Raw genomic sequence first — 27,560 nt, 5'->3', positions numbered from 1 at the left:
TCCGGACCCTAGTGCCAAGACCAAAGAACAGATCAATTGTTGGCATAAAATGGGTGTTCAGAAACAAAACTGACAGTGATGGCATAATTACAAGAAACAAAGCAAGGTTGGTTGCTAAAGGCTACTCTCAACTGGAGGGTATTGATTATGATGAAACATTTACACCAATTGCTAGATTGGAAGCCATAAGAATCTTTTTGGCTTATGTTGCTCACAAAAAGTTTAAAGTCTTTCAAATGGATGTGAAAAGTGCTTTTCTCAATGGAGAATTGGAAGAAGAGGTATATGTTGAACAACCTCCAGGCTTTGTAGATTCAAAATTTCTAAATCATGTATACAAGCTTGATAAAGCACTTTATGGCCTTAAGCAAGCTCCAAGAGCATGGTATGAGACTTTAGCTCAATTCTAGGGGTGTTCATAAAAACCGTAAACCGCGGTTTTAGACCGGACCGACGCAATCCAAACTATTTAAAACCGGAACCGAACAAACCGTATTTAATGGTTTGGTTATCCGGACCGTACAAATATATATGGTTTGGTTACAGTTTGATAAATATTTAATGTGGTTAATCCGAACCGGACCGTTTAATTATTATATATATTAAATAAATAAATAAATATTAGTGATTAATTTTATATATGGAATTTTAATCAACTTTTCAACTTGATTTAGTTAATATATATTGTACATGTATCAGTGTGTATATATTGGTATTCAGATAGTCTGAGTTGTATTTTTCAATGATAAACTGTTGAGTTTTTTTGTGAAACATTGAACCTGTAAACTCTTTATTTTTAATAACTGAACTCTTAAACTTCTCTGCTAAAAATCAAGTTAAATATGCTGTTTTTATTCATCATTTTCTCATACCAACTTTTAACCTTGAGATATGGAGCTCGACAAAACCAATATAACAAATCCTGCCCAAACTCAAGAACCACCTTCTAATACACAAAATGTTGATGCTATTATTCAACATGACAAAGCTAAACAAAACAGAAATCCAAAAAAAATATCAGATGTTTGGGACCATTATAAGATTATTACGGGAGGTGATCCTAAAAATCCTAGGTGTGTATGTATTTACTGTGGTGCGGATTATGCTTACAATCCGACACAGAATGGGACTTCAATGCTCAGAGCTCATTTGAATAAATGTAAAAAGTTTCCAGGAAGAGCAGAAGCTACGAGCCAAAAGTTATTATCTTTCACAAAAAATGATGAAGGTTCCAGTAGTCTAGCAACAATGTCTTGGACTAAGGAGGGTGCTCAAGAACATTTAGCAAAATATATTATTTTGGATGAGCTACCTTTTAGACATTTGGAAGGAGAGGGGTTTAAGTTGTATTCTCGCTACATGAATCCAAAATTTGATCCTCCATCACGAATGACTATTGCTAGAGATGTCTACAATTTATATGTAGATGAGAAGAAAAAAATCAAAAATATGTTAAGTAAGGAAAAAGTGTGTTTGACGACGGATACATGGACTTCAATTCAGAACATCAATTATATGTGTGTTATTGCACATTGGATTGATGGAGATTGGAAATTGCACAAGAGGATAATAGGTTTTTTTAAGTGTCCAATAATGGTCTACTTAAAAGATTGGGGAATATGGAAAGTTTTTACAGTGACAGTGGACAATGCATCTTCTAATGTTGTAGCTCTTTCGAGGTTAAAAACTAAGTTGGGTGAGAAGAAAGGAGCGGTAGTTCTTAATGGTGATTTGTTGCACATGAGATGTGTTTGTCACATTCTAAATCTAGTGGTTGGAGATGGTTTGGATGAATTACACTATTCTATAAGTGCTATTAGGAATGCAGTGAGATATTGTAGATCTTCACCAGCGCGGATTACAAGATTTAAGGAGTGTGCACATGAAGAAAATATTCAGTCTAATGCATTACTATGTTTGGATGTTCCAACTAGGTGGAACGCGACCTACTTGATGCTCGAGGCTGCATTGAAATTTAACAAAGCTTTTACAAGACTGGAAGGAGATTTGAATTACACAAGCTATTTTGAAGAGAAAATGAAAGGTAAAAAAATTGATGGTCCGCCAAGTGAGGTCGACTGGGATAACGCAAGTGTGTTTCTTAAGTTTTTGAAGACATTTTATGAGTTAACTCTTAAATTTAGTGGGTCATTATATACTCCACTATCAATCTTTATTTTTTACAAATTTCTGAGGTTAAACAAGAGCTAAATGTTTTATCTAAGGACTATGATAGTTTGTTGGGTAATAGGGCAGCTAGTATGTTGAAAAAATTTGATAAATATTGGGGAGATCCTGAAAAAATGAATGTTGTCTTGTTTCTTGGTATAGTGCTTGATCCACGATATAAGTTAGAGTATGTGGCTGTGTGTTTTAGCTATATCTATGAAGAACCAGTTGCAAAAAGAATGTTAAAATCTATTGAGGTAGTGTTACGTAGGTTGTTTCATGAATATGATGATATCCCTCCACCAGTCACTAATTCAAGATCAATATTGGAAGAAACTTCTGAGTTTAACCTTACTGAAGCTTCCACTTTGGGTGCTAAAAGACAAATACATTCAACATTTTTGAAACAGAAGGCTGTAAAACGTGGTGGAATCGAGAAAAAGGAAGTTGACAGATACTTGGAGGCTGATTTAGATGAGTTTGGAGATGACTTTAATATACTAACATGGTGGAAACAAAATTCTAATAGGTATAAAGTTCTCTCAAGAATTGCTAAGAATGTTCTTGCCACTCCTATATCTACAGTAGCCTGAGAATCTGCTTTCTCAATTGGAGGTCGAATACTTGATCCATTTAGAAGTTCATTATCACCTAAGATGGTCCAGGCTTTAATTTGTTCTAAGAATTGGTTGAGTTCTCATGGTGAACCTGTAGTTCTACGTGAATATATGGACGTAGTTGAAGGTTACAAAGACTATGTAGAAGTACTTCCAGGTGATAATTTTAAATTTATTATTAAAAAATTACTTAATATGTATTTGTTCAAAAATATTTTTATTATTATTTTTTAGAGGAGGCTTCTTTTCTTCCAGGAGCCATGGAAGCAATGGAGTAAGAATATTCTTTCAAAGAACATCTACAAATATAATATTTTAATATAATATTTTCATGAAGATGCAAATAACTTATGCACTATTCTTTTGTTTTCATTGTATTGTAGATTGAAACACTAATAGCACAGGCAAGAAGCCGAAAGTTGAAGACAAGGATGAGAACCAAAAAATCAAGATATCACTGAGATTATTGTGTTCTAAGTTATATAAAGATGTGTTTTATTATATTATGTTCAAAATTTTAATACTAAAGAAAGATTATATTTCATATGAATTTGCTTAATAAATCATTTGAATATATGCATATAATTATGTCATGTCTCCTGTTAGCCTTTTTATATGGTTAGCCTTTTTATATGGTTAGCATGTACTGTAAACTTTTAATTTCTAAAGTCGTGATTCAAGAAGGCTTAAAAAATATTTATTATTTTTAAATTAAAATAATAATTATATTTTAGAAAAGCTAGTTATCAAAGTAAAAACCATGGTTTTGAACCAAACCAATCCGTTTTTTGATGGATTGGTTTGGCTTGGTCTTAGCATTTTGTTGGTTTGGTTTGGTTTTAAATTTTTAAAAACCGCAATTATTGGTTCGGTTCAAAAATATGACGGATCCGGACCAAACCAAACCACGAACACCCCTACTCAATTCCTTCTGGAAAGTGGATTTCACAGAGGTACAATTGATAAAACATTGTTCTACCTAAACCATGGAAAGGACTTACTTTTGGTACAGATATATGTTGATGATATCATATTTGGTTCTACAAATGCCAAACTATGTGAAAGGTTTGCAAAGCTAATGCAGTCAAGATATCAAATGAGTATGATGGGAAAACTTAGCTATTTTCTGGGACTTCAAGTCAAGCAAAATGAAGAAGGTACTTTTATCAATCAATCCAAGTACACCAGAAATTTACTGAAGAAATTTGGAATGCAAGATTGTTCAACTGCATCCACTCCCATGGCCACTGCAACCAAGTTAGATAAAGATACTGGTTCATCAGTAGATATTACTAACTACAGAGGTATGATTGGCTCTTTACTCTATTTAACTGAAAGTAGACCTGATATCATGTATACTACCTGTCTTTGTGCTAGATTTCAGGCTGATCCAAAAGAACCTCATCTTATAGCTGTGAAAAGAATTTTCAAGTACCTCAAGGGTATAACTGATCTAGGATTGTGGTATCCTAGAGAATCGGGCTTTAAGCTAATAGGTTACTCAGATGCAGATTTTGCAGGATGCAAAATAGACAGGAAAAGCACTAGTGGAAGCTGCCAATTTCTTGGAGGCATATTGGTTTCTTGGTATAGCAAGAAACAGAATTCAATTTCCATATCTACTGTAGAAGCAAAATATATTGTTGCAGGAAGCTGTTGTGTACAGATTCTTTGGATGAAGAATCAGTTACTGGACTATGGGTTAGAATTTTCTAAAATACCTATTTACTGTGATAATCAAAGTGCTATTGCTATGACAGGTAATTCGGTACAACACTCAATGATAAAGCACATCGGCATTAGGTACCATTTTATAAGGGAACATGTGATGGAAGGTACAGTGGAATTACATTTTGTTCCAACAGATCAACAACTAGCAGATATCTTCACAAAACCACTATGTGAAGCTACTTTTACAAGACTGGTAAATGAACTTGGAATGGTTTCAGGTTCTTTCTACAAATCTGCTTAGTTTTTGTTCTCATGCATCAGACTTTATGACCAGTATTTACAGATTGTCTTATCTTCATGTAATCTGTACTTAAATTGTAATACATTAAATGCTGATTATTATCTGATGTGGATCTATATACTCTAATAGTGATTTGAATGTTCCGTGACTATTTAATCCAATGAGGATTACTGTGCTAGATGCTGACCTAGTAGTCTTTAACATACTAGAAATCCCAAGTTTGAATTAGTTGGTTATGTGGAAATTCATTAACACAAGCAAATTCTGATTTTGAGCTTAGTCAAATTTACTGTGTGTATCTTATTACTAAGTCACAAACTAGATTCTTGCTTCTTATCTGTCAAATTCGGATGTCAGTAAATCTTAAGGATGAACCACATGCTTGATAAGCCTCACTTATCTGAAGAAAAGAAAAGAAAAGAAAATTGAAGTCAGGTACTTCTTTGAGATCTATAGTAAATATGTGGAAGGGTAGATCCAAGTGCATTACTGGTATTAAGTTATATGCATTAGAAAAGAAAATAATTTTTTCTTGGTGACTTTTCACATTCTCTGATTAGTGGAGAAATACTCTGATAATAGCATAAATTCTGATAACAGTTGTGACTCACTTACACTGAGAAGCCACTGTAAAAAGGAATTTCAAAAGATGCATAAAATAAGCACAAACAGTTGAGGTGGACTCCTCCATAAATTTATTCTATAGTAGACTTCATTATTAATGACAGATTTTAAGCACTTTTCTTAGTTATGCCTTATTTCTAAGATATACTGAAGTTTATCAGACTTTAATCTTTATATGATATTCTGTTAATGCGCACATTATCACTCCATATGAATGATGAAAATTACTGTGGTTATTAAGTTGTTTTAGATAAACAGTTAAGTGTCATATGCATAAATTCTGAGGACAAGTTCTGATGATTAAACTCTGAAAAAACAAGTCAGTATTTGTATGAAGAATCACAGTAACAAATATTCACTTTTTGAGTACAAAAGCCATGTTCTGATGATGACCGTTAAATTCTGATGTTAGTCTAGTTCTGATGCAAATCCTGATGAAAACTCTGATGCTTACGTGGAATTATTTATTTACTTGACTTATTTGTGTTAAATACTAAAACGGTCATATTTTATCAGAATATAATTAGGTGAGATAAAAACAGTCATAATCATTTGGTTAAATGGGAAACGTGTTTGTCTTGAAAAACTACATGTGCACATTAATTACTGCTTAGTTCTCGTGCCCACTAACTCCTGCTTTAACTTTTTACTGACTGTTCACATGTTGCCAGGTGTAAATTGTCTGTCATGCTTCAAAAATATAGCTGTTATCACATGGGTTGTATAAATAAGAGAGTTAAAAGATTTTTTAATCTTTTACCTACTTTTCTTATTCTCTCATCTATCTTATTTTCTCTCACCCACTAATATTCTCTGAAGCTATTTTTCATACAGGAATTTTATCAAACACCTTGCAAACACTCTTTTTCTCATTTGATTTTTCACAGAAATGGCGCCAAAAGACATTGTTTTCAATGGAGCTAAGTTTGTTCCCAACAACTACTTGGCTATTCTTAGCAAGGGTGAAGCTCCATCAGAACTTCACTTCATTCAGGACTTCCTTGCTAACTCTGAGATTGGGTATGCTTTAACCCAACCAGAAGCAATCTCTGGAACTCAAGTGCTGGAGTTTTGGAGAAGTGGCATGTATGATGATGGTGGTGCTCATGGGTCCCCATATATTATCTTTTCAACAGGGGAGGATGATCATGTAGTGACTTTGGCTACAGTTCGACATGCTTTATATTTGCCAGAAAACCGTGTCTACAGTTCAACAGTTGAGGAGTCATCTCTTCAACAAATGATGGGCAATCTGGGGTATGAAAAGACTTTGGCAAAGCTGGGTCAATTGAAGAGACCTCACATAAGGAGGGAATGGGGTTTCTTCTTTGACTGCATCACAAAGGCCTTTGCAAATAAATGTTCCAATTTTGATGCAATCCCAATTCTCAGTCAACAAATCGGGTATGCTCTCATTAATCAAACTCATTTTGATTATGCAAGTACTATTTTAGGATTTATTGGGGATAGGATGACAGAAGATAGAAATACAGTTTACTTTGCTAGATTCTGTCAGCTTATTTATAGTTTTTGTTGCTCTGATGCACCCCAACTAGCAAATGAGTTAATTGAACCATTTAAACTTGCTAAGAGAGCCTTTACTGACTTATTATCTACTGATAATAAGAAGACTGTTTTGAGACCCCTCCAAATTCCTACATCTATCAAACAAGTCTTGGTAAATTTTGATCCAGCCACCTATGCTGCCTTATATCCTGATGTCCAACCAACCCAACCTCTATAAGCACCTCCAACAACTACACAACCAACCACCTCTCAACCTCAACCAACTTAACCTACCATCAGGACTTACTTCCAACCATCAGCTCAATCTTCACAACAACAACCATCTGCTAAAGCATCAAGATCCAAACCTTCTAAGAGGGCAAAGTCTGTTCCTCAACCTCCATCAAAGAGAAGGAAGATGATTTTCAGGGATGAATCTGATAGTGAAGAGGAAGCACAGGTTCATGCATCAGAACCTATGACTGTTGAAGCTGAAACTGTGGTTTTTCAGAAAGAAACAGAAGCTGAAGGGTCAACCCAACAGATAAATGCTGAAGCTGAGGGTTCAGGTAATTTGAAGAGAAAGAGAACTGCTAGTTCTGATGCTCAAGCAACTCCTTCACTATCAAGGAGATTGAAAAAAATGAGGGCTAGGAGGTATTTGGCTAAGCCTCCATCAGAAGATATTGAAGAAGCCGAGGAAGGGGATCAGGAATTTTTAATCTCAAAAGAGCCAATTATCATTGAATCCCTTCCAGAAATAAAAGACACTGTTCCTGATAAAGTGCTCACCCCTCCTGTCTCTCCAATAAAAGCAACATATGATGCTGAAGAACAAGCAACAAGTTTTAAAATAGATATTCACAATCTGAATATTCCTACTGTTCTTTATCTGGAAGCTCCTACAGCAGCTCAGACATCTCCAACTCATTCTCCAATCTTAAATGCTGAGATACCATCCACACCAATTCTTGATCAGGATCCTGAAGATCAGAATTAAGATGAGGTAGTTCCAGAATCTCCCATTGCCTCACATACACTTGTCTTATCAGAGAATGATGAGTCTTCTTCTAGTACTGGAGACAATGTTTCTGTTGATACTCCAGCTCCCATTCTAGGAAAGGAGGCACTTATTGAGAAGTTTATTGAGCAAGCTGCTCCTATTCCTTGGGAAGATACTCACAGAGGTGTGGAGTGGACCAAGAAGTGGAATGAAACTGATTTCATTCCAAGCTCCAAAGTACTGACAGACCATATTGGAAAAGCTGATGAGTTGCTCACAAATTCTGATTTCAAAACACAACTCAAAGTCACAGCTCTGTCTACCAAAAATCTTCAAGGTCTACACTCTGCTACTCAAGAAAAGGTTGATAAGTTTCTTGAAAAAGCTGAAAAGCTAGATATGGAGACCAAGATTGATAAAAAGAGGTTTATCAGACCTATTTCTGAAAAGGTTGAAGCAATTGAGAAAGTTCAGGAGAAGCAACATGCCCAAATTACCAAGGTCCTACACAATCAAGCTTCTCAAAAAGCTCAATTGGATGAAATCCAATATTCAATTGAACTTCCTCTCTCTCTCTCTCTCTCTCCCCCCCCCCCTCTCTCTCTCTCTCTCTCTTATTACCTGATGATGCCAAAAAGAGGGAGAAGATAGTTAAGTCCAAATGCTCTAATGATCAAGTACTGAAGAAGAAAGATGATGAAGCTGATGACCAGGGAAACCTTAGCAAGGGTAGAGGTCAAGTTCAAGGTAAAGAGCACAACATCAAGTTTTCTTCAAGGAAACTAAATACTGATGCAAGCAAATCTTCTACTCAAAAGAGGACAAGTTCTGTAGCTGCTCAAACTCAAAATCTGATAGCAAGTGCTGATAATCAAAATATGATATCAAGTTCTGATGAGCAAAGTCTGATGACGAAGCCTGATGTTCTGATACAAGGTAGAAGTCAAGACTCTCAGAAGTTTTTGCAAACTCTGAAGCTAAAGGGGAAGCAGACTATAGTCTACTACAAGGATCCCAAGATTCAGACACTTGATGAAGAAATTGCTAGAAGATTATTTCTGAAGCATAATCCTGGAATGGATTTAGAAAATCTCAAGGAGGAAGAAGCTAGATTTAAAGCTGAAAAGATAAATCTAAAGCCAAAAGCTTCTGTTGCAAAGAAACCTCCTAGGCCTAAGGTAAAAGGCATTGTGATCAAGGAGAAGTCAAATACTGAGGCATCAAAGCCAAAGACTAGATCACAGACTGAGATTGATTCCAAAGACAAAGGGAAGAGAAAAGTTGATGAACCAACCAAGCCACTGGAGATGAAAATTCCTCAAATCCTGATGAAACCAGTGTGCAAAATGGTTCAAGTTACTGATGATACTCTTGCTGAAGATGAAGATGTTCAAACTCTGAAAAGAAGGAAGATTTCTGAAGAATCAAAGTCGACCTCTGACAGTGCTCAAGTTGTTCAGAGTGAAGAACTGCAAGCTACAACAGAAATAGCAAGTTCTGATAGAGTTATCAAGACATCAACCTCTGACAGAGCTCAAGTTGATTTATACAAAATGGAAGTAGCTGACAAAAAGAAACTCCTAGGGAAGAATGTCAAACCATCAGATCCAAAGAAAAGCCAATTAATGTCTGATTTTATGACTATTGGGTTAAATGCTAGAGAACCAAGAGACAAGGTTGGACTAGGTTCTGATGAAGCTAAGATCAAGACAGGAGTTTAAGTTGCTACTAGAGATCCATCTTTGCTAACTGAAAAACCTCTTGAAGATGTTACACAGAAACACCTTGATAAGGTTATCTCTGTTCAAGTGGTACTGGATGCTCATGACAAACACAATGTCAAGGAAAATATGATTCTATTTCTTGAAGATGGAAGGACATATCAGATGTCAGAATCAGATGTGCTAAACAAATCTTTGAAAGAACTTCAATTCTTTCATTACCTTTTAGAGGTAAAGTCTGATAGTACCAGGAGATGGTCAGAATTTATAATGAAGACCATAAAAGATAAAGCTAGAATTTCTGGTTTAAGGGTTACATAATTCATTCCTAATATTATTGTAGATGATGGAAGTGAGATTCCAATAAAAAAGGATCCTGCTAAACTTGAAGTGATACTGAAAGAGAAATGTCTATGCTACAATAAAGATTCTTCTCATCCAAGGGTAATAAGACTGGATGATAGTTTAGAAAGAAACCATATCTCTGCTTTAAGGACTGCAATCTACAAGATTGGAAGTCAGGGTGAAGAGATGAAGCAATTCAAGACTACAATTGCTCAAGTCCTGAGGATTAAAGAAGAAAAGCTAATATCAAACTTTGTCAAGAATCATTTTGGATTCAGATTGACTCAGTGAGATTGGTAAAAGCTACAAGGACTGTAAGTTGTAGTTAGTTATCTAGTTAAACTCTTATTGCATTTGTACTTAAATATTTTTGACATCATCAAATCTATTAACTTGTATATTTTACATAATTTACAAGTTAGGGGAGATTGTTAGATATATTTGAGATGTCATGTCTAATATGATTTGTGTTTAGTTTTCAGAACTTAACAACAGGACATATCAGGACTTACTAAAATCAGGACTTACTGGAAGTCAAAACTTAATATCAGAACTTAAGGTCATATCAGAACTTAAGTGCGGGAAAACTTTCAGTTAAGGAATGAAGCTGATTTACAGGAGAAGATCGAGATTAAAATAAAAGAAGATATGCATAGAAAGAGTTAGAAGACTGGAAGACTTGTAGAAGATATCTGATTGATATATTTTAGGAGACAGAATTGTATTCCATATCAATTAGAATATATCTTGTAACTGTGTACTATATAAACACAGACTTAGGGTTTACACTATATGTGTTATCATTATCGAGAAGATTATACATTATAACCCAGCAGCTCTTAGTGATATATATTCATCACCGAGAGAGAACAACAGTACTGAGAGAGAACAACAATTCATATTGTAACAGAGTTTATTGAATATACTTGATCTTTGTTACATACTTATGTTAAATTGATTTGATTGTATAAACACTGTATTCAACCCCCTTCTACAGTGTTGTGTGACCTAATATTCCATTATATTGGTTTTCACTACATAAGGTTCTTGTTGGAATTTGCAAACAATTAGAAAAGATTAGAATAGATTTTTTTGGGGGTAATATTTTTGAGGAGGGAGGGATTTGTGTTAAGAAAATGCACCTTAAGGCTTGGAGTCTGTTATGTAAGTCCGAGAAGTTGGGAGGATTAGGCCTAAGTTCACTTCAACAGAGAAATCTATTTTTATTGTGTAAGTGGTGGTTTAGGTGGCAGGCTGAAAGGAATGCTAGTTGGAATGTTTGGCTAAGGGAAAAGTATAATTGTGTTAAATGGGAAGATATGGATAAGTTGAGTAGTTCAAAGTCTTGTTCAGTCATAGTGCAGGATGTACTAAAAGCAGTTGCTAAACTATCTGAATTAGGTTTATTGGGTCTAGGTAGCTTGAAATGGGAGGTGTTTGATGGTGAATCAACATTATTATGGAAAGATTTATGGTATCAAGATAAGCCATTGTTGGAGAAATTTAGTAGACTTTATAGTATTCCTAAGTTGAAACACAAGGAAATTAGAGTTATCAAGGTTTTATGGGATTGTTATGATAGGGATGGTGAAGTCTTCTGGACTACAAAGTTAAGAAATTGAAAATTGGATGAGCTAATGAAATAAAGTAAAGATAATGAATTTAGTTCACTTGAGTTGTAAGCAAGATGTGTTAATATGGGTTCCTTTGGGTGATAAGTTTAATTGTAAAGCAGCTTATGATATGATAAATGAAGAAGTTATCCCCTTTAATATTTTATGGGAAGTTATTTGGAAATGTAAGGTGCATGAGACAATGAAGTTATTTTCATGGAAAGTCCAGTCCAGGATAGTTTCAACAAAGGTATGGTTGGATGATAGGATCAGTAATTTTGGAGGCTCCAAGATATGTCTGTTATGTGATTTGGAAGAAGAATCATTTGATCATCTATTTTGGAAATGCACATTTTCTAAGAAAGTTTGGATCTTTGTTCTTATTTGGTGGGGTATAGTTTCAAAAACATACATAGAAGATTTGGAATCTATGTGGAGATACAGGAATTTGTTTCCTCAAGCAAGTATTAAGCAGGTATGGACTTCTGTTCTTGTGTCTACAATTTCGACTATCTGGCTGCACATAAATTAGTATTTTTTTATAACAACTTTTTGAGTTTAAATCAAGTTAACTTCCTAGTTCAAAGTCGAGCTCTGGAATGGTGTTTAGCAAATGGAATTTTAAGTAAGCAGAGAACTCAGTGGTGGAATAGAAACGCAATTGGTGTTGTTACTGCAAGTGAGAAATATTTTTGGTGGAAGTTAATTTCTGGGGAGAATTTTGATATTATTGATTTCATTAATGGTAGTTTAAGAAAAGATTCAAATGGTGGAATTGTAGCAGGCATTGGAGAAGTTATTCAATCAGTAGTAGGTAAAGTCTTGATGCAGTTTTCTGGTCCCTTAACAGATTTCAATGTTTTTGGGGTGGAATGTTTTGCTTTGGAAACTTTGTTCAAGATTTTGAAGGATAGTAGTTGGAGGCAAAGCCATATTCTAATCATTTCAGATAATGAGTAGTTGGTTAATTAGACTGATATTGCTTCTCTTCATAATAGGTTATGGAATTGCAATATTTTAAAAGTCCAAGTGAATCATGTCAACAGAGAATGGAATGTAGTGGCAGATGGAAATGCAAGAAGAGGTGCTTTTGGGAAAGCTTGGAGATAAGTGGAGTTCGAAGTTAATTTTGAATTTGTCATGCATGCAAATTTAAAGTGGTAGTAAATTTAGAGGTATGGTATTTTTGGAGTGTGAATTTAATTATTAAGATTAGGGTTTATAGAGTTTTATAGGGCTTTAGAAATAATTACTATTTTTATAGGATCATTATGTTAACTTGGGCAAATGAAAAAGCTAACAGATTTTCCTCGGGAGACTAAACGTTCACTTGGGGAGATAAATTGAGTCTATAGGGTTTTTATGACAGTACTTGAGGGGGCTCATTGGTAGTCATATATATAATAGTGTACTGTATACTGTTGTTTTAGCATCATAAGTCCCTTTCTTATATCAATTAAAAAAGAGAGGGTTAGTCTAGTTAGGGTTTCTTGTTAGTCTTTCAATGGAATATGAGAATATTAACGTTAATGCTAGATGGTTGATGCCTAGTAAAGGGGTAATCAAGTGTAATGTTCACAACTTCTTTTTGAAAGAAGCGTTGCCGAGTGGTAACCACTCTGGGATTGGGACTGTATTTAGAGATGGAGTTGGAGATATTCTCCATATGACTACGGGTTTCTTGGGTTTTGAGGATCAGAGGGAAAGTGAGTTTCATGCTTTGATGGAGGGTCTTAAGGAATCATATTACAAGGGCTATAAGAAAATTATTTTGGAGACAGATCATATAGATGCTTATTGGGAGTTGTACAACTCTACGATGGTTGGAGGTTGGCCTCAGTATGCTCATATTTTGTGGCAGTTGAATCAATGTAAGGCTGAAAAGAATTACAAATGTGAATTGAGGCTTGTTGACAGGGAAGCTAATGCTTTGGCTGCTTATCTAGCTGAGTATGATGCACATCACTGGAAGCAGATGGTGATAATTGAAGAGGTTTTTGGCAGAGTAGAGGAGTTATGAAATTTAGATATGGGTTTGGGTGGTATTGAGCGAAGGTTCAGAGCTGTAAGGCAAGGAGAACTTGAACCTACTTTGCTTTAAGATGAGGTTGTTGATCTTCAAGAGGAGGTTCTTCCTATGGATGATGGAAACAATGAAATTAAAGGTCTGAGCATGCAAGGTAATGTGGCTGTTGATGGTGGTGCTGCTAACGGCAATGAAGATGCTGCTGAGTTTGTTGATCTGGAAGTAGTATTTGGCCTTCCGGCTACAGTTGTTGTTGGAGGTAATGGGGAAGCTCAGGAGGGGGATGCATCCATGGAGCTTTGATTTAGAGAATATGAAGAGTTGCTGTAAGGATGTTTAGGCCTCCAAGCAGTCCTTTTAGTTTTATCATTATTATTATTATTAAGTTATTGTTGTGTTTAGGCTTGAAGTTGTAGTGGGTTGGTTTGGTTATTAAGATTTGGTTTATTGAACCCATTTTCCAATTGGGTTTATTATGTAATGATAGATTGTTTGGGCTTTGTCCCTTATATATTTTGCTTTCCAAAAAAAAGAAAGTATATAGATAATTGTGTTAAAATGTAATTTTTGCATTTTAAAAAAATTAAGTATATTAATTTAAATTTTTAGTCAAAATTAAAAAATATTGAACACTGAACAATAAAATGAGCACTTTAAGTGGGACGGAGAGAAGAATATTGTTTTCAATGTTTTGAAACTGGCTTCTGCTACAAGTATACCGCACATTTAAATTGGTTAAGTTTCTTATCGGAGAAGACTCAGAAATAACACAAAAAAGTCAAGAAGCGCCTTGTTAAATGTACATAGATTATAGTATATAAACAAAGGGTTCGGGTTGCATTCTCCAGAGGGGTTAAGGGAATCTTCAACAAAGAAGAAAGTGAGAATCACACCTGGGTGGCTGAGTTCAAATAAGACATAATCATCACACTTCTTGATGAACTCATCCATAAAGTTCTAATCTCTTTGTCACATTCATTTCTATACATTTTCCTTCTTTGAATGTCTCATTTAAAAAGTTACCAAAAGTACTGAAGTTTTTAATTTTTGAGCTTATTGTGTGCCAATGGGCAGGGGCATAGCCAGGAACTCCGGTCACTGGGGTCAAAATTAAATACACTATTTTTACCAAATTTTGTAGGTTAATTGCTAAGGACTATTAGGATCAATTCGTGTAATGTAGCTAAACTAATAAGAACAAAAATATAAATGACACAAGAGATTGGTGACGCGGAAAACCCGTGACTAGGTAAAAACTGCGGGTGGGATTGTGTACCCTGCCTAAAGAATTTTATTAACTTTTGATATCAATTATAAGATGGAATTTAAGATAGATGCTAGGTTTTTAGTAAGAAAGTTCATGACCATGCTTATGTTTATGTGGGAGCAATGTTTATCGTTTATGTGTTGTAAATGTTTATGTGTTATGCAGAGTATTTGTGTGTATGTGTTCTTGTATGCCGTGTCTCTCGTTTGTATTGTTGTTTCAAGCTTTATCCTTCTCCTCCCTTGTCCCTTCTTTTTCGTTCTATTCAAATCTCATAGCCCATCATCTCCTTGTTTCTCTCCAATACATGTAACTGCTGCTGAAGATTAGGTCATGTAGTTTAGCCCTAGATCCTACAAATCAGGGTTATTATGGACTTAGTCTCTTTTATATCAGTTCATTCTCGTATGTTCACGTCTGAGACAACCTCCTTCCCTTCATATCTTGACTCGTCTCCTACTGCTTTGTCGTCCATACTCTGATCATGTCTTGGCATGATGAAAAATCCACACACAATAATAGCCCTAGATTTTATTAATTAAGAGATTTAATTAATCTCTAATGTAATATTTGCAATTTGTGAAATAAAAGTAGACAACATTTGTCAATTATATCAACTATATAACTCATGGATAATTTGGTGGAACAACATTTATTCATATTTATCCAATAAATCTCACTAAACTCTATGCCTCTAAGTTCACAATCCTATTGTGGTAACTTAGTTAAGTCAAACCCAAAGGTCTAAAACCTATCATATACTTCAACACACTGTCCCACGATAGATGGGAGTACTTCGCTCTGGCGAATCCACTCCTTATCGATCTAGGGGTTAACACGCTAGACATATTGGAAGGCATCTAAACAACTTAATATAAGCATTAGGGTTTTGTTAGTATTATAACAATCATGATCCCATCATAAAGAGATTCCCAATTTTTTTTTGAATAAAATACTTCAAATCAATACTCGTCAATAGTTTGATTTCCAGGTAGTGGAGGAGTCACACCGGTCTCGCTTAAAACCCACAACCTTACAAGTTCAATGAACCCGTTGTTGACAAAATCACCCCATGTCGGAAATAAAGAATATTCATATTTCATTCCGTGTTTCATAAACACGAGAATCTCATAATCGTTTGTAAATTTTAAAATCTTGAGTCGTTACATATTTTATCTTGTTTAGCAGGCATGGCATGGGTGACGTATCTAATATATACATTCATGCATGATTAATCTAATTAAAGCAAGCATCATTAACTATTCTATACATACATTCATACATCAATGTAAAGTGCGGTATGTAAACGTGCTTGGTTATGGCCTTTATCCTATGTGATCCTTCCAAGCTAATGAAAGGATCAAGGTCAATCTATGGCGAATAATATAAATACAATTACAAATCTTCATTCTTCTTCTCTCGATAGTTGCTTCTCCTCTTGGATCATGCATTCTTGAAGTACATTACAATAAACAACCTATACTAATGTACTTACATAAGAAAACTCGAGTTACATTCGAGGTTAAATAATTACAAGAATAATGAAAATGACATGCAAGTCATATTTATAAAACCAAAACCATAAATTTAATCTAAAGGTCTTAAGGCCATAACCAGCACCATGCTCAAGTAAACAAATAAAGAACTTGAGAAAAACAAAATATAGCAGGGTTCCGGGGGAGGCAGCCCCGGGAAGGATCCGTGGGCGGCAGACCCGGGCTGGGGTCATCTTAAAAGAGAAATTTTTAATTTTGGAAGTCTAGTCTAGTACAAAAATCTCAATTTCGGGATGAAAGATCATATCTTAACCAGCCTCTGCCACTACTGCATCAAATGCAGTTTCAACGGATAATTCACTAATCCATCAATGGATAATACAAAGCCATCAACGGATAAATCCATCAACAAATAATACAAAACCATCAATGGATAAATCCATCAACGGATAAATCTATCAACGGATAAATCTATCAACGGATAAATCCATCAACAGATAAATCCATCAACGGATTAAACAATCAACGGATAAAACCATCAATGGATAAATTTATCAATGGATTAAACCATCAACGAATAAATCCATCAACGGATAACTCTTTCAACGGATAATCAGTTCTGTGCATCAACGGAAGACCAGTCTAGTACAGAAATCTCAATTTCAGAATTACAAATCATATCTGAACCAGTCTCTACCCCTACTTCATCATATGCAGTTACAGAAGTATGTATCATATACACACTAATCATTCCCCGTGGAACAGATCATTTTAATACACCATCTGGCCAACAGTTTAGATCACTATCTTAAACCAGATATCATGCATAACATACAAATTGTATACTAATCAGCCATGGCATAATATAACGTGTTAGTATCATCATATACGTAAACATTACGTGAATATACATAAAGCTCTACATAACAGTTCGATCATAAATCAACATAACAACATGCATATAAAATCTCACACATAAATCGTATCATATACATACATGACATATCTGATTCATGCTTATTATATTGAAAAACTATCAAAAACGTAACCAAATCATCCCATTATACACATAGCTCTGATACCATTGTTAGGGATCCGTGTATAAAAACGCAATGGAATAACAAAATTTTTGAATTTCTACCTCAGGATCTATGTATAATGAACGGATGATTATGGAGAATAGGATCATGTACCTTAATAAAGCTTTCCGTCTGTATAATGAACGGATGATTATGGAGAATAAGATCATGTACCTTAATAAAGCTTTCCGTCCAAATATGATGAACGTTCTTATCTTGATGAACCACAGTAGCCCTCCTTGCGAAGATCTGCTCTCTAAAGGTATCCACACGAACGTCCGATCGTCCAACAATCACCGGAGCTGGTACTAGCCGATTTGGTTGCCTTCGTCTCTCTCTTTCTCTCTCTAACCTCATTATGATGTAGAGCTGCTAGGGTTTTTCTCCAAAACATGATACAACAACCAACCCTAAAATTATACATCTTAATGTATATATAGAGGAGAGAGAGGATTAAGGCCTAACCCTAAACCTATTGAGCTTCTAAAAGACCCATTCTGATTTTTGGGTTTATATTATTATTAAATTCGAATTCTAATATATATACAATTAATCGAGTCTCACTTAATTAATTTAATAATTAAATTTGATTAATAATAATAAATATTTAAATTAATAATTTAAATAATATTCTGTTTAAACGTTCTTTGTGTGTGACCCTTTAGGTTATTATTACGTTGGCAATAATTTTATTTTCCAATAATAAAATTATAAACAATGAGTGGTATCTAGTAATAATAATAATTGGTGATTCAATTAAATCTTTCGTGAATAATGTACAATATAATATAATCCCTTTAGCCTTATATTATAGATCAAACTCGAGGCATGCATTGTGTCATCCTCTACAAATATTTAATCCTTATTTCCTTGATCAATGAGTAAACTATTAAATAAATCACTATTTGAGCACGACCATACATTTTATACTCTTACTCAATCAAGAGGCCAATAATATCACTCCTTCAAAATAAAGGAGGGCTAAATCCCATCTAGATCATTCATATTTCTCATACGATTCATAATATACCCAATGTATACTTTTATGATTACCCGGTTAAGGATAACTTTCAATAATATCAAAGTATATTAATTCTCATATAGAAATATAATGATTTCAGGTCTAAGGACCAATACATCATTATCACTGTGAGATTAACCTATGACACATTAAACATGTAGTATCTCACAACGCGTCAATCCAGCACCATGTATTTAATACATGTGCTTGTATTTTGACTTTAATATCACCATATCTATGATCAATGATATATGATCATCAGTCAACAAAAACACTAGTCTCAACGTATTTATTATCGTCCCTTAACAATAATACTTGACTAGGGACCTTTAGAAATATCAATACTATTCTCATAATCTCATTTCTAAGTCACGTACTTAGAGATATAGATTTACATATCTTATTCCAAGGACATTTATTAATCTAACATTTTATCACAGAAAATAAAGATATAATAAATTACTAAAGAATAATCCATAGAATCATAATTAATAATCCAAATATTTCGTTATATAAACATAATAGTGTTGTCTCTAAGGTACAAACACTAATATCAACAGCGTCGAACTATCGATAGGGGCACTCGGGAGCTGCAACTGTTCGTGTGCGGGCCAATGAACTCCAACCACCATACACAGCTTTGTCACAATGGACGCATAGGGTATAGAACCCGTAGTACTCCATCGCAAGAACCTCAGAATACCCTGATGAATCACCATCCCAAGATCCACATAGTCTCCCTGAAGAATCCCCCACAACAAACGTGCACGCTCCACAGTAACATCATGCACGTGAGAAGATGGCATGAAGTTAGCACAAATAAAAGAATTCCATGCACATGCAAACCTGTTCATGCACGATGCAGGGAAAGTGGCATACTCATTCGTGCCATTCTTGAACTTCCAATGAGTCTCAGGCACACACAGGGTAGCAACAATCAAATCTAAGTGAAACTCTTCTGGAGTCTTCTCATTCCAATTCTCATGTTCGGGCCTCCTCTCGGGCTGCTCAGTCACTCTACAAATAGCCTCAGCACTATACTCCACCGTCATCCCCCTAACCACCGTGAAACCGTTCTTCTCCGCTTTAGCATTCGCGTAGAACTCATGCACCACACTCATGGGCACAATATCGGGTGTCTCACAAAAAGTGACCCAACCCATCTCCAATATCATCTCCAACAACTTACCATATTTCCCTGATGGGAGAAAACCACGCTCCTTGGCTATAGGCTTCGAAAGTAGCCTCGTATACTCCACCTCAGCCTTGGGAGTTGAAAACCTGGGCCTCACACCACCCACACTCGAAGAATCAGTGGAGAAGTGATGGAGGAGTTGTGTATAAGTGTATGTATATATAGGAATTTGGAGAGAATTAGTTATGGAAAAGAAGTGGGAATTGATTATGGGAATAATGGGAATAATGGAGTGATGGAAATTGATTTGGAGAGGGAAATATGGGATATGGAAGAGTAAAAATCGGGTTTGAATTGATATTGTAATGAAAGCCCTGATTTTTCTTTAAATGCTGTTTATTTTTTTTTCAACTACAGTGACTCAGCATGGCCGCCCCACATACCAGTGCAGGCGTGCGCAGTTACTGACCTTTCAGTGCAGCCACCCCGCTCTTTAGCGTGGACGCGCCGTGGTTCTGTAGTTGAACTCCAATTTTTTTCTTTTTCTGATTTTTTTATGTTTTTCTCCTTATTTTCTTCTTCCTCTATCTACTATGTACAACAAACTTGGGTTGCCTCCCAAAAAGTGCTTGGTTTACGTCGTTAGCTTGACATAGAATCTCAAGATCAAGTATACAATAAAACGGCACTAAATACCTCACAAGTTTACAGTATTTCCATAGTAAAGCTTCAGCCTCTGTCCATTCACTTTGAACGCTTGGCCTGGATCATTATTAAAAATTTCCACAGCTCCATGATGAAACACAATTTTGATAATAAACGGCCCTGACCACCTCGACTTCAATTTTCCAGGAAAAAGACGGAGACGAGAGTTGAACAAAAGAACTTGCTGCCCCGATACAAATGATTTAAGCACCAAACCCCTATCGTGCCACCTCTTGACTTTCTCCATGTACATTTTATTGTTCTCATATGCTTGAAGTCGAAATTCATCGAGTTCATTAAATTGAAGCATTTTTCTCTTACCAGCTGCATCCAAATCAAGGTTCAACTTCTTCAAAGCCCAATACGCTTTACGTTCGAGCTCCATAGGAAAATGACACCCCTTAGCATAAACCAACTGAAACGGTGACATTCCTAATGAAGTCTCGTATGCCGTTCTATACGCCCAAACAACTTCATCAAGCTTCAAAGACCAATCCTTCCTTGATGGACACACAACTTTCTCTAGAATACTCTTTATCTCTCTGTTAGACACCTCAGCCTGACCATTAGTCTGAGGATGGTAGGTTGTAGCAATGCGATGATTCACATTATACCTTTGCATCATAGCAGTGAATTTGCGATTGCAGAAATGCGATCCCTCGTCACTGATTATGACTCTTGGAGTCCCAAATCTTGTAAATATCTGCTTATGAAGAAAATTAAGCACTACCTTCGCATCATTTATCGGAAAAACTTTGACTTCAACCCATTTCGAGACGTAATCGACTGCCAACAAAATATACTGATTATTGCAAGACGAGACAAATGGTCCCATGAAGTCAATTCCCCAAACATCGAAGACCTCAACCTTGAAAAGCACATTAAGAGGCATCTCATCCCTCTTGGATATATTACTCATACGCTGGCATCGGTCACACTTCAAAACAAAATGATGGGTGTCCTTAAATAATGTAAGCCAGAAGAATCTTGCTTGAAGGACACGAGCTGTTGTCTTCTCTCCACCATAGTGCCTCCGTACGCAGTCGAATGACACTCTCTCAAGATCCCCCTGTTTCGCTGTACGGAATACATCTCCTGATGATTTGCTCAGCTCCTTACCTAAACAAATATGGATCAACCCAGATGTACCACTTCACCTCATGAAGATACTTCTTCATTTGAATATAAGACAAGTTTGGAGGCATGATATTACTCACAAGGTAGTTCACAATGTTTGTGAACCACGACTCTTCTTCTTGCATCCCAAACAGCCGCTCATCGGGAAAAGACTCATTTATCAATGTCCTATCTTGTGAAGTTGCACGTGGATCTTCCAAACGCGAGAGATGATCAACGACTTGATTCTCAGTACCCTTTATGTCCTTGATATCTAATTCAAATTCTTGAAGCAAAAGAACCCATCGAATCAATCTAGGCTTCGAGTCCTTCTTCGAGATGAGATAGCAAATCGCAACGTGATCAATGAAAACTGTCACCTTTATCCCAAGCAAATCCAGATGGAGGTCGGTACGGGCTGATCACCCGTATTATAATGAAATGAAAGATAAAGTGATCCAATCAAGGGTTCTATATTGATTACTTAAAATGGAACTGAAACTTCCTGTTCAGTAATTGAATCTTTGAAAATGAAAAATAGTTTATATTGTTGTGAAAAGAGTTGATTGTGATATTATGAAGCTTAAAGCTCGTGAACCCTGATTCTAATCTGTTGATCATATAATTGATTCCATATAATGAAAATATTATCGCTTTCCTTTCTGAAAGATCTGTTCTGATCCTTTAATGATTCGTGATGAATGTCGGCTTTCACCCTGCTTTGAGCCTGGTTCCTTGAAAGCCCCACATTTTCCTTCATAACCCTTCCTTAACCCAAAAGATGGAAATCTGCCACCTAGAACAAATAAAGTAGAATGCCCTGACATTGGTAAAGTATATTGTGGATTTTATATCGTAGAACTGCTTTATGGTTACTTGCTAAGTTTTATACTCATATATTTTGTTTTAATCTAACCATGGCAGTTAAGCAAGAATATTGCTAGGCTTAGGCGCACTGCTCGTAAGAGCGTACCTGGTGGTCCCTACCGTATTGAGGGCTTCCGGTTGCCAAAGCAGGTAGTGGTGTTTTTGAGTGAGAAAGCGCTTAGCCAGAAGGTTGTAAAGATACAATGGGTTATCTGTCGGTTCCAAGCCAGAATCGATTATGTTTGTTTGATATTATTTTGGGGTTGTAAGTTATATTTTATGATTGGTAGTTGTAATCTTGTCTCATACTTTATCCTGTTTGATCATGTTAGTAGTTAATCGGGGTTTATGCTTATTTAATTATTAGATTAAAGGTGTGTGGGTCCTCATTTCCTAACCCCGAGATTGAGGGCATCACTGCAGTCGAATGGAAATCTCGCAAGACCCCCCCCCCCCCCCGTTTCGATGTACGGAATGCATCTCCTGATAATTTGGTCAGCTCCTTGCCTGAACAGAAATGGCTCATCCCACATGTACCACTTCACCTCATGAAGAAACTTCTTCCTTTGAGCAGAAGACAAGTCGTGAGGAAAAATATTACTCACAAGGTAGTTCACAATGTCTGCAAACCATGGTTCTTCTTCTTGCACTCCAAATAACTGCTCATCGGGAAGAGATTCATTAATCCATGTCATATTTTGTGAAGTTACACTTGGATCTTCCAAACGAGAGAGATGATCAACGACTTGATTCTCAATACCCTTTCTGTCCTTGATCTCCAACTCAAATTCCTGAAGTAAAGAACCCATCGAATAAGTCTAGGTTTCGAGTCCGTCTTCGAGACGAGATATCAAATAGCAGCGTGATCAGTGAAAACTGTCACCTTTGTCCCAAGCAAATAAGATCGAAACTTCTCAAAACCATAGACAATGGCCAAAAGTTCTTTCTCAGTACTAGTATAATTCAGTTGAGCACCATTGAGGGTCTTAATAGCATAGTAAACCACATGAAGTATGTTATTCTTTCTCTGCCCAAGAACTGCTCCAACTGCATAGTCACTTGCATCGCACATCATCTCAAAAGGTTCATTCAAATCAGGTGCAGTTATGACAGGTTCCGTGATCAAACTCTTCTTCAAGAACTCAAAAGAAGCTAGGCACTCGTCATCAAACTTGAATGGGACATCCTTCTCTAGAAGATTGCACAAGGGTTTAGAGATTTTAGAGAAGTCCTTGATGAACCGCCTATAGAAACCCGCATGACCAAGAAAGCTGTGAACTCCCTTAACAGAAATTGGTGGAGGAAGATTTTCAGTGACCCCCACCTTGGCTTTGTCCACCTCAAGACCCTTACTAGAGACCCTGTGCCCAAGAATAATGCCCTGTCACACCATAAAGTGACATTTTTCCTAGTTGAGAACCAGATTGGTCTCAACACAGCTTTTAAGAACTGCGCCAAGATTTTGCAAGCACTCATCAAAAGAATCACCAAACACAGAGAAATCATCCATAAACACCTCCACATTCTGACCAATAATGTCAGAGAATATAGCCATCATGCATCTCTGAAATGTGGAAGGTGCTCCACACAAACCAAAAGAAACCCTTCTGAAGGCAAAAGTACCAAATGGACAAGTGAAAGTAGTCTTTTCCTGATCCTCTGGAGCGATGAAAATCTGATTATAGCCCGAATAGCCATAAAGAAGACAATAGTACTCATGCCCAGCCAATCTGTCAAACATCTGATCAATAAAAGGTAGAGGGAAATGATCCTTTCTCGTGGCCTTGTTCGTCTTCCTATAGTCCATGCAAACTCTCCACCCCGTGACTGTTCGAGTATGGATGAGCTCATTCTTCTCATTAGCTACAACGGTGATACCCTCTTTCTTCGGCACACACTGAACTGGACTCATCCAAGAAATGTCAGAAATAGGATAGATGATCCCTGCATCTAGCCATTTGAGAATTTCCTTCTTCACAACTTCTTTCATGATTGGATTGAGCCTTCTCTGTTGCTCAACAGTAGGCTTACTACTTTCCTCAAGAAGAATTTTATGCATACAATAAGAAGGTCTGATTCCCTTAATATCTGCTATAGTCCAACCAATTGCCGATTTGAACTCTCTAAGAATTCTTAAGAGTTTTTTCTCATCACTACCTGAAAGGTCAGATGCAATAATCATAGGCAAAGTAGATGCATCACCTAAAAACGCATACCTTAAGTGTTCAGGAAATGATTTAAGCTCAAGTGTAGGAGCTTCATCAATAGATGGCTTGAGGAGCTTTGGAGATTTTTTCAGTTCCTCCATTCCAAGAGATTTAAAAGGCATATCCATCTTTCGCTTCCAGGGAGAAGCATTCAGATATTGCAACTGCTCGTCACCTTCGTCATCTTCACTATCTGAATTTTCCAACAAGGCCTTCTCTAAGACATCAGACCTTAGCAATTGATCAAGTTCTGAAGTAACCACAGAATCGACCAACTCCACTTTTAAACACTCCTCATTTTCTGTAGTGAATTTCATGGCATTGAACACATTGAAAGTTATATCCTGATCCAACACTCGCATAGTAAGCTCACCCTTCTGCACATCAATCAAGGTTCAACTAGTAGCCAAGAACGGTCTTTCCAAGATTATGGGAATCTTCTTATCCTCCTCGAAATTAAGAATTACAAAATCAGCTCGAAAATATGAGTTTATCAACCTTGACCAAAATATCCTCCACAATGCCTCGTGGGTATATAATAGAATAATCGGCCAACTGCAAGGTCATATAAGTAGGCTTTGGATCAGGTAAGTTTAACTTCTTGAAGATTGACAAGGGCATCAGATCGGTGCTAGCTCCCAAGTCACATAAGCATTTGTCAAATGACACTTTTCCAATGGTGCAAGGAATAGTAAAGCTTCTAGGATCTTTGAGCTTCAGAGGCAACTTCTGTTGCCGGACATCACTACATTCCTCTGTGAGAGCAACGGTCTCTAAGTCATCAAGCTTCACCTTCCGAGAGAGAATACCTTTCATAAACTTTGCATAACTAGGCATTTTTTTAAGAGTTTCAGCGAAAGGTATGTTGATATGAAGTTTCTTGAACACCTCTAGAAACTTCTCAAACTGTTTATCCAGATTTTTCTTCTGCAGCCTCTTAGGATAAGGAGGTGGAGGATAGATCTGCTTCTCCCCTGTATTACCCTCAGGAGGAGTGTGTTCAACAGTAGTCTTCCTTGGTTCCACTTTTGCTTCCTTCTGCACTTCTTCTTCAACCATAGTTTCTTCTTCCAAAATTTAGGATTTTTCGGGATTCGCAACCTTCCCAGACCTCAATGTAATTGCCTTTACCTGCTCCATAGCTTCCCTCTTTCCTGGCACTTCAGTGTCACTAGGGAGTGTACCAGGTTGACGATTTAGCAAGACATTGGAAATTTGTCCCATTTGATTTTCCAAGGTCTTGATAGAAACCGCTTGGCTCTTGCACATGAGCCTGAACTCCTCCAATTCAGATTTTTTATTAGACTGTTGCAGATGGAGTTGTTGTCTTGGTGCATATTGCGCTTGCTGAAAACTAGGAGGGTTGTACTGCTTTGCTGGATATTGCTGATAAGGCCGTTGAACCGCATTTTGAGAATTGCTCCAACTGAAGTTAGGATGATTGTGGTTGTTAGGATGATAGGTGGATGGCACAGGCTGCTGCGACCTCTGAAAGTTGCTCACAAACTGAGCTGATTCATTAGAAATAACACACTGCTCCATCTCATGGGTACCAGCATAAAGCTCACAGTCACAGACACTAGTGATCTAATTAACTCCATAATTAGCCAAAGAATCCACCTTCATCGTCAAAGCTTTAAGCTGAGCAGCTATAGCAGTAGCTGCATCTAACTCCAGAGTTCCTGCTACCTTGCCCTGAGATAGTCTCTGAGTAGGATTCTGGTATTCATTCATAGCCATTAGTTTAATCAATTCATAAGCTTCATCGTAGCTTTTAGCCCACAAGGCTCCTCCTGATGCTGCATCAAGCATAGGTCTAGAAGTAGCACCCAAACCATTATAGAAGCAGTTAATGATCATCTAGTCAGGCATCCCATGGTGAGGACACTTTCTCAGCATCTCCTTGTAGCGATCCCTAGCCTCACATAAAGACTCTCCAGATTGCTGAGCAAATTGAGTAAGTGCGTTTCTGATTTCCGCAATCTTCGCCATAGGAAAGAATTTAGTTAAGAACTTTTGAGCAAGATCCTCCCATTTAGTGATAGACCCTGGTGGTAGAGAATGTAACCATCACTTAGCTTTATCCCACAGAGAGAATGGGAAAAGCCTCAACTTAATAGCATCTTCAGAAACTCCATTGAACTTGAAAGTGTCGCAGATCTCGATGAAATCTCTGATGTGCATGTTGGGGTCTTCTGTCGGAGAACCCCCAAACTGAACTGAATTCTGTATCATCTGAATCGTGCTCGACTTGATCTCAAAGGTATTAGCCGAGATGGCTGGTCGAATAATGCTAGACCGAATATCATTTATCTTCGGTTGAGAGTAATCCATCAAAGCCTTCAGATTCGCTTCTGGTTCTCCAATTATAATAAATGATTCTTCTTCAACTTTCTCCTCGACAAGAACTTCCTCGAAATTTCCTTAGCTACTACAACTTCTTCCTCAGCTTGATCCAGTATTCTCTTATGAGACTGAGAACGCGTATGCATACACGCTCGCTAGAGTACCTGAAACACGACAAGGAAACAAGTAAGTAACAATGTCTGAGTCAATGAACTTTAATGACCAATGATGACAAACACATAAACTAAAAATTAACCACAAGTCCCCGGCAGCGGCGCCAAAAACTTGTTAGGGCTATAACACGCGCTAATATTCATGCAAGTATACATGATCACAAGTAATATAGAATTAATTCTAGTTCGTTCCCATGGAGACTGGTTTAAGTTAATTTTAATCAATGTACTTATGCAGCAACGGTATGGTTATTATCCAATGCTAAGATGAATAATAAATTGAGGTTGTTTAACTACGCTTAACTAAGAGATTATACTAAAGAACATTAACTAAGAGAATTAAAAGAGTGTTGAATACTATATGACACAAACATGGGATTCTAACTTCATTAAGTACTTCATTCAATAGCCTTTTCATTCTTAACCTTAGCATGCAATGGTGATGACACTAATCAGATAACACGAAACTGATAAATGCCAACTTTCGTTGCACGAATACCATACTACCAGACATCCACAAAAGAGATAGAAGCTGAATAGACACCAATTGTA

At 36.5% G+C, this 27,560-nt stretch overlaps 1 protein-coding gene and 1 non-coding gene across 2 annotated transcripts; both read left to right on the top strand.

The window, feature by feature from the left end:
- The first annotated feature begins 891 nt into the window (after positions 1 to 891).
- LOC141711057 (zinc finger BED domain-containing protein RICESLEEPER 2-like) lies at positions 892 to 11,579 on the top strand. The gene is made up of 3 exons (XM_074513508.1): positions 892 to 2,147; positions 2,252 to 2,698; positions 11,204 to 11,579. The coding sequence occupies exons 1-3, from the start codon at positions 892 to 894 to the stop codon at positions 11,577 to 11,579; spliced, it is 2,079 nt and encodes a 692-aa protein (XP_074369609.1).
- Positions 11,580 to 26,359: 14,780 nt separating this feature from the next.
- Positions 26,360 to 26,466, top strand: LOC141682950 (small nucleolar RNA R71). The gene has a single exon (XR_012560019.1). It is a non-coding gene; the product is annotated as a small nucleolar RNA R71 (small nucleolar RNA).
- Positions 26,467 to 27,560: the final 1,094 nt, after the last annotated feature.

The sequence above is a fragment of the Apium graveolens genome, chromosome 1 (genome assembly GCF_009905375.1).
Source record: "Apium graveolens cultivar Ventura chromosome 1, ASM990537v1, whole genome shotgun sequence".
Classification (NCBI taxonomy): Eukaryota; Viridiplantae; Streptophyta; class Magnoliopsida; order Apiales; family Apiaceae; genus Apium; species Apium graveolens.
This window is presented reverse-complemented; position numbering and strand designations above follow the sequence as displayed.

Coding starts and splice junctions, on each gene's coding strand:
- LOC141711057 (XM_074513508.1), top strand. CDS start 892: ATGGAGCTCGACAAAACCAATATAACAAATCCTGCCCAAACTCAAGAA. Junction 2,148..2,251: donor TTAACTCTTAAATTTAGTGG/GTCATTATATAC, acceptor GTTGGGTAATAG/GGCAGCTAGTATGTTGAAAA. Junction 2,699..11,203: donor TGGAAACAAAATTCTAATAG/GTATAAAGTTCT, acceptor GTGGTGGTTTAG/GTGGCAGGCTGAAAGGAATG.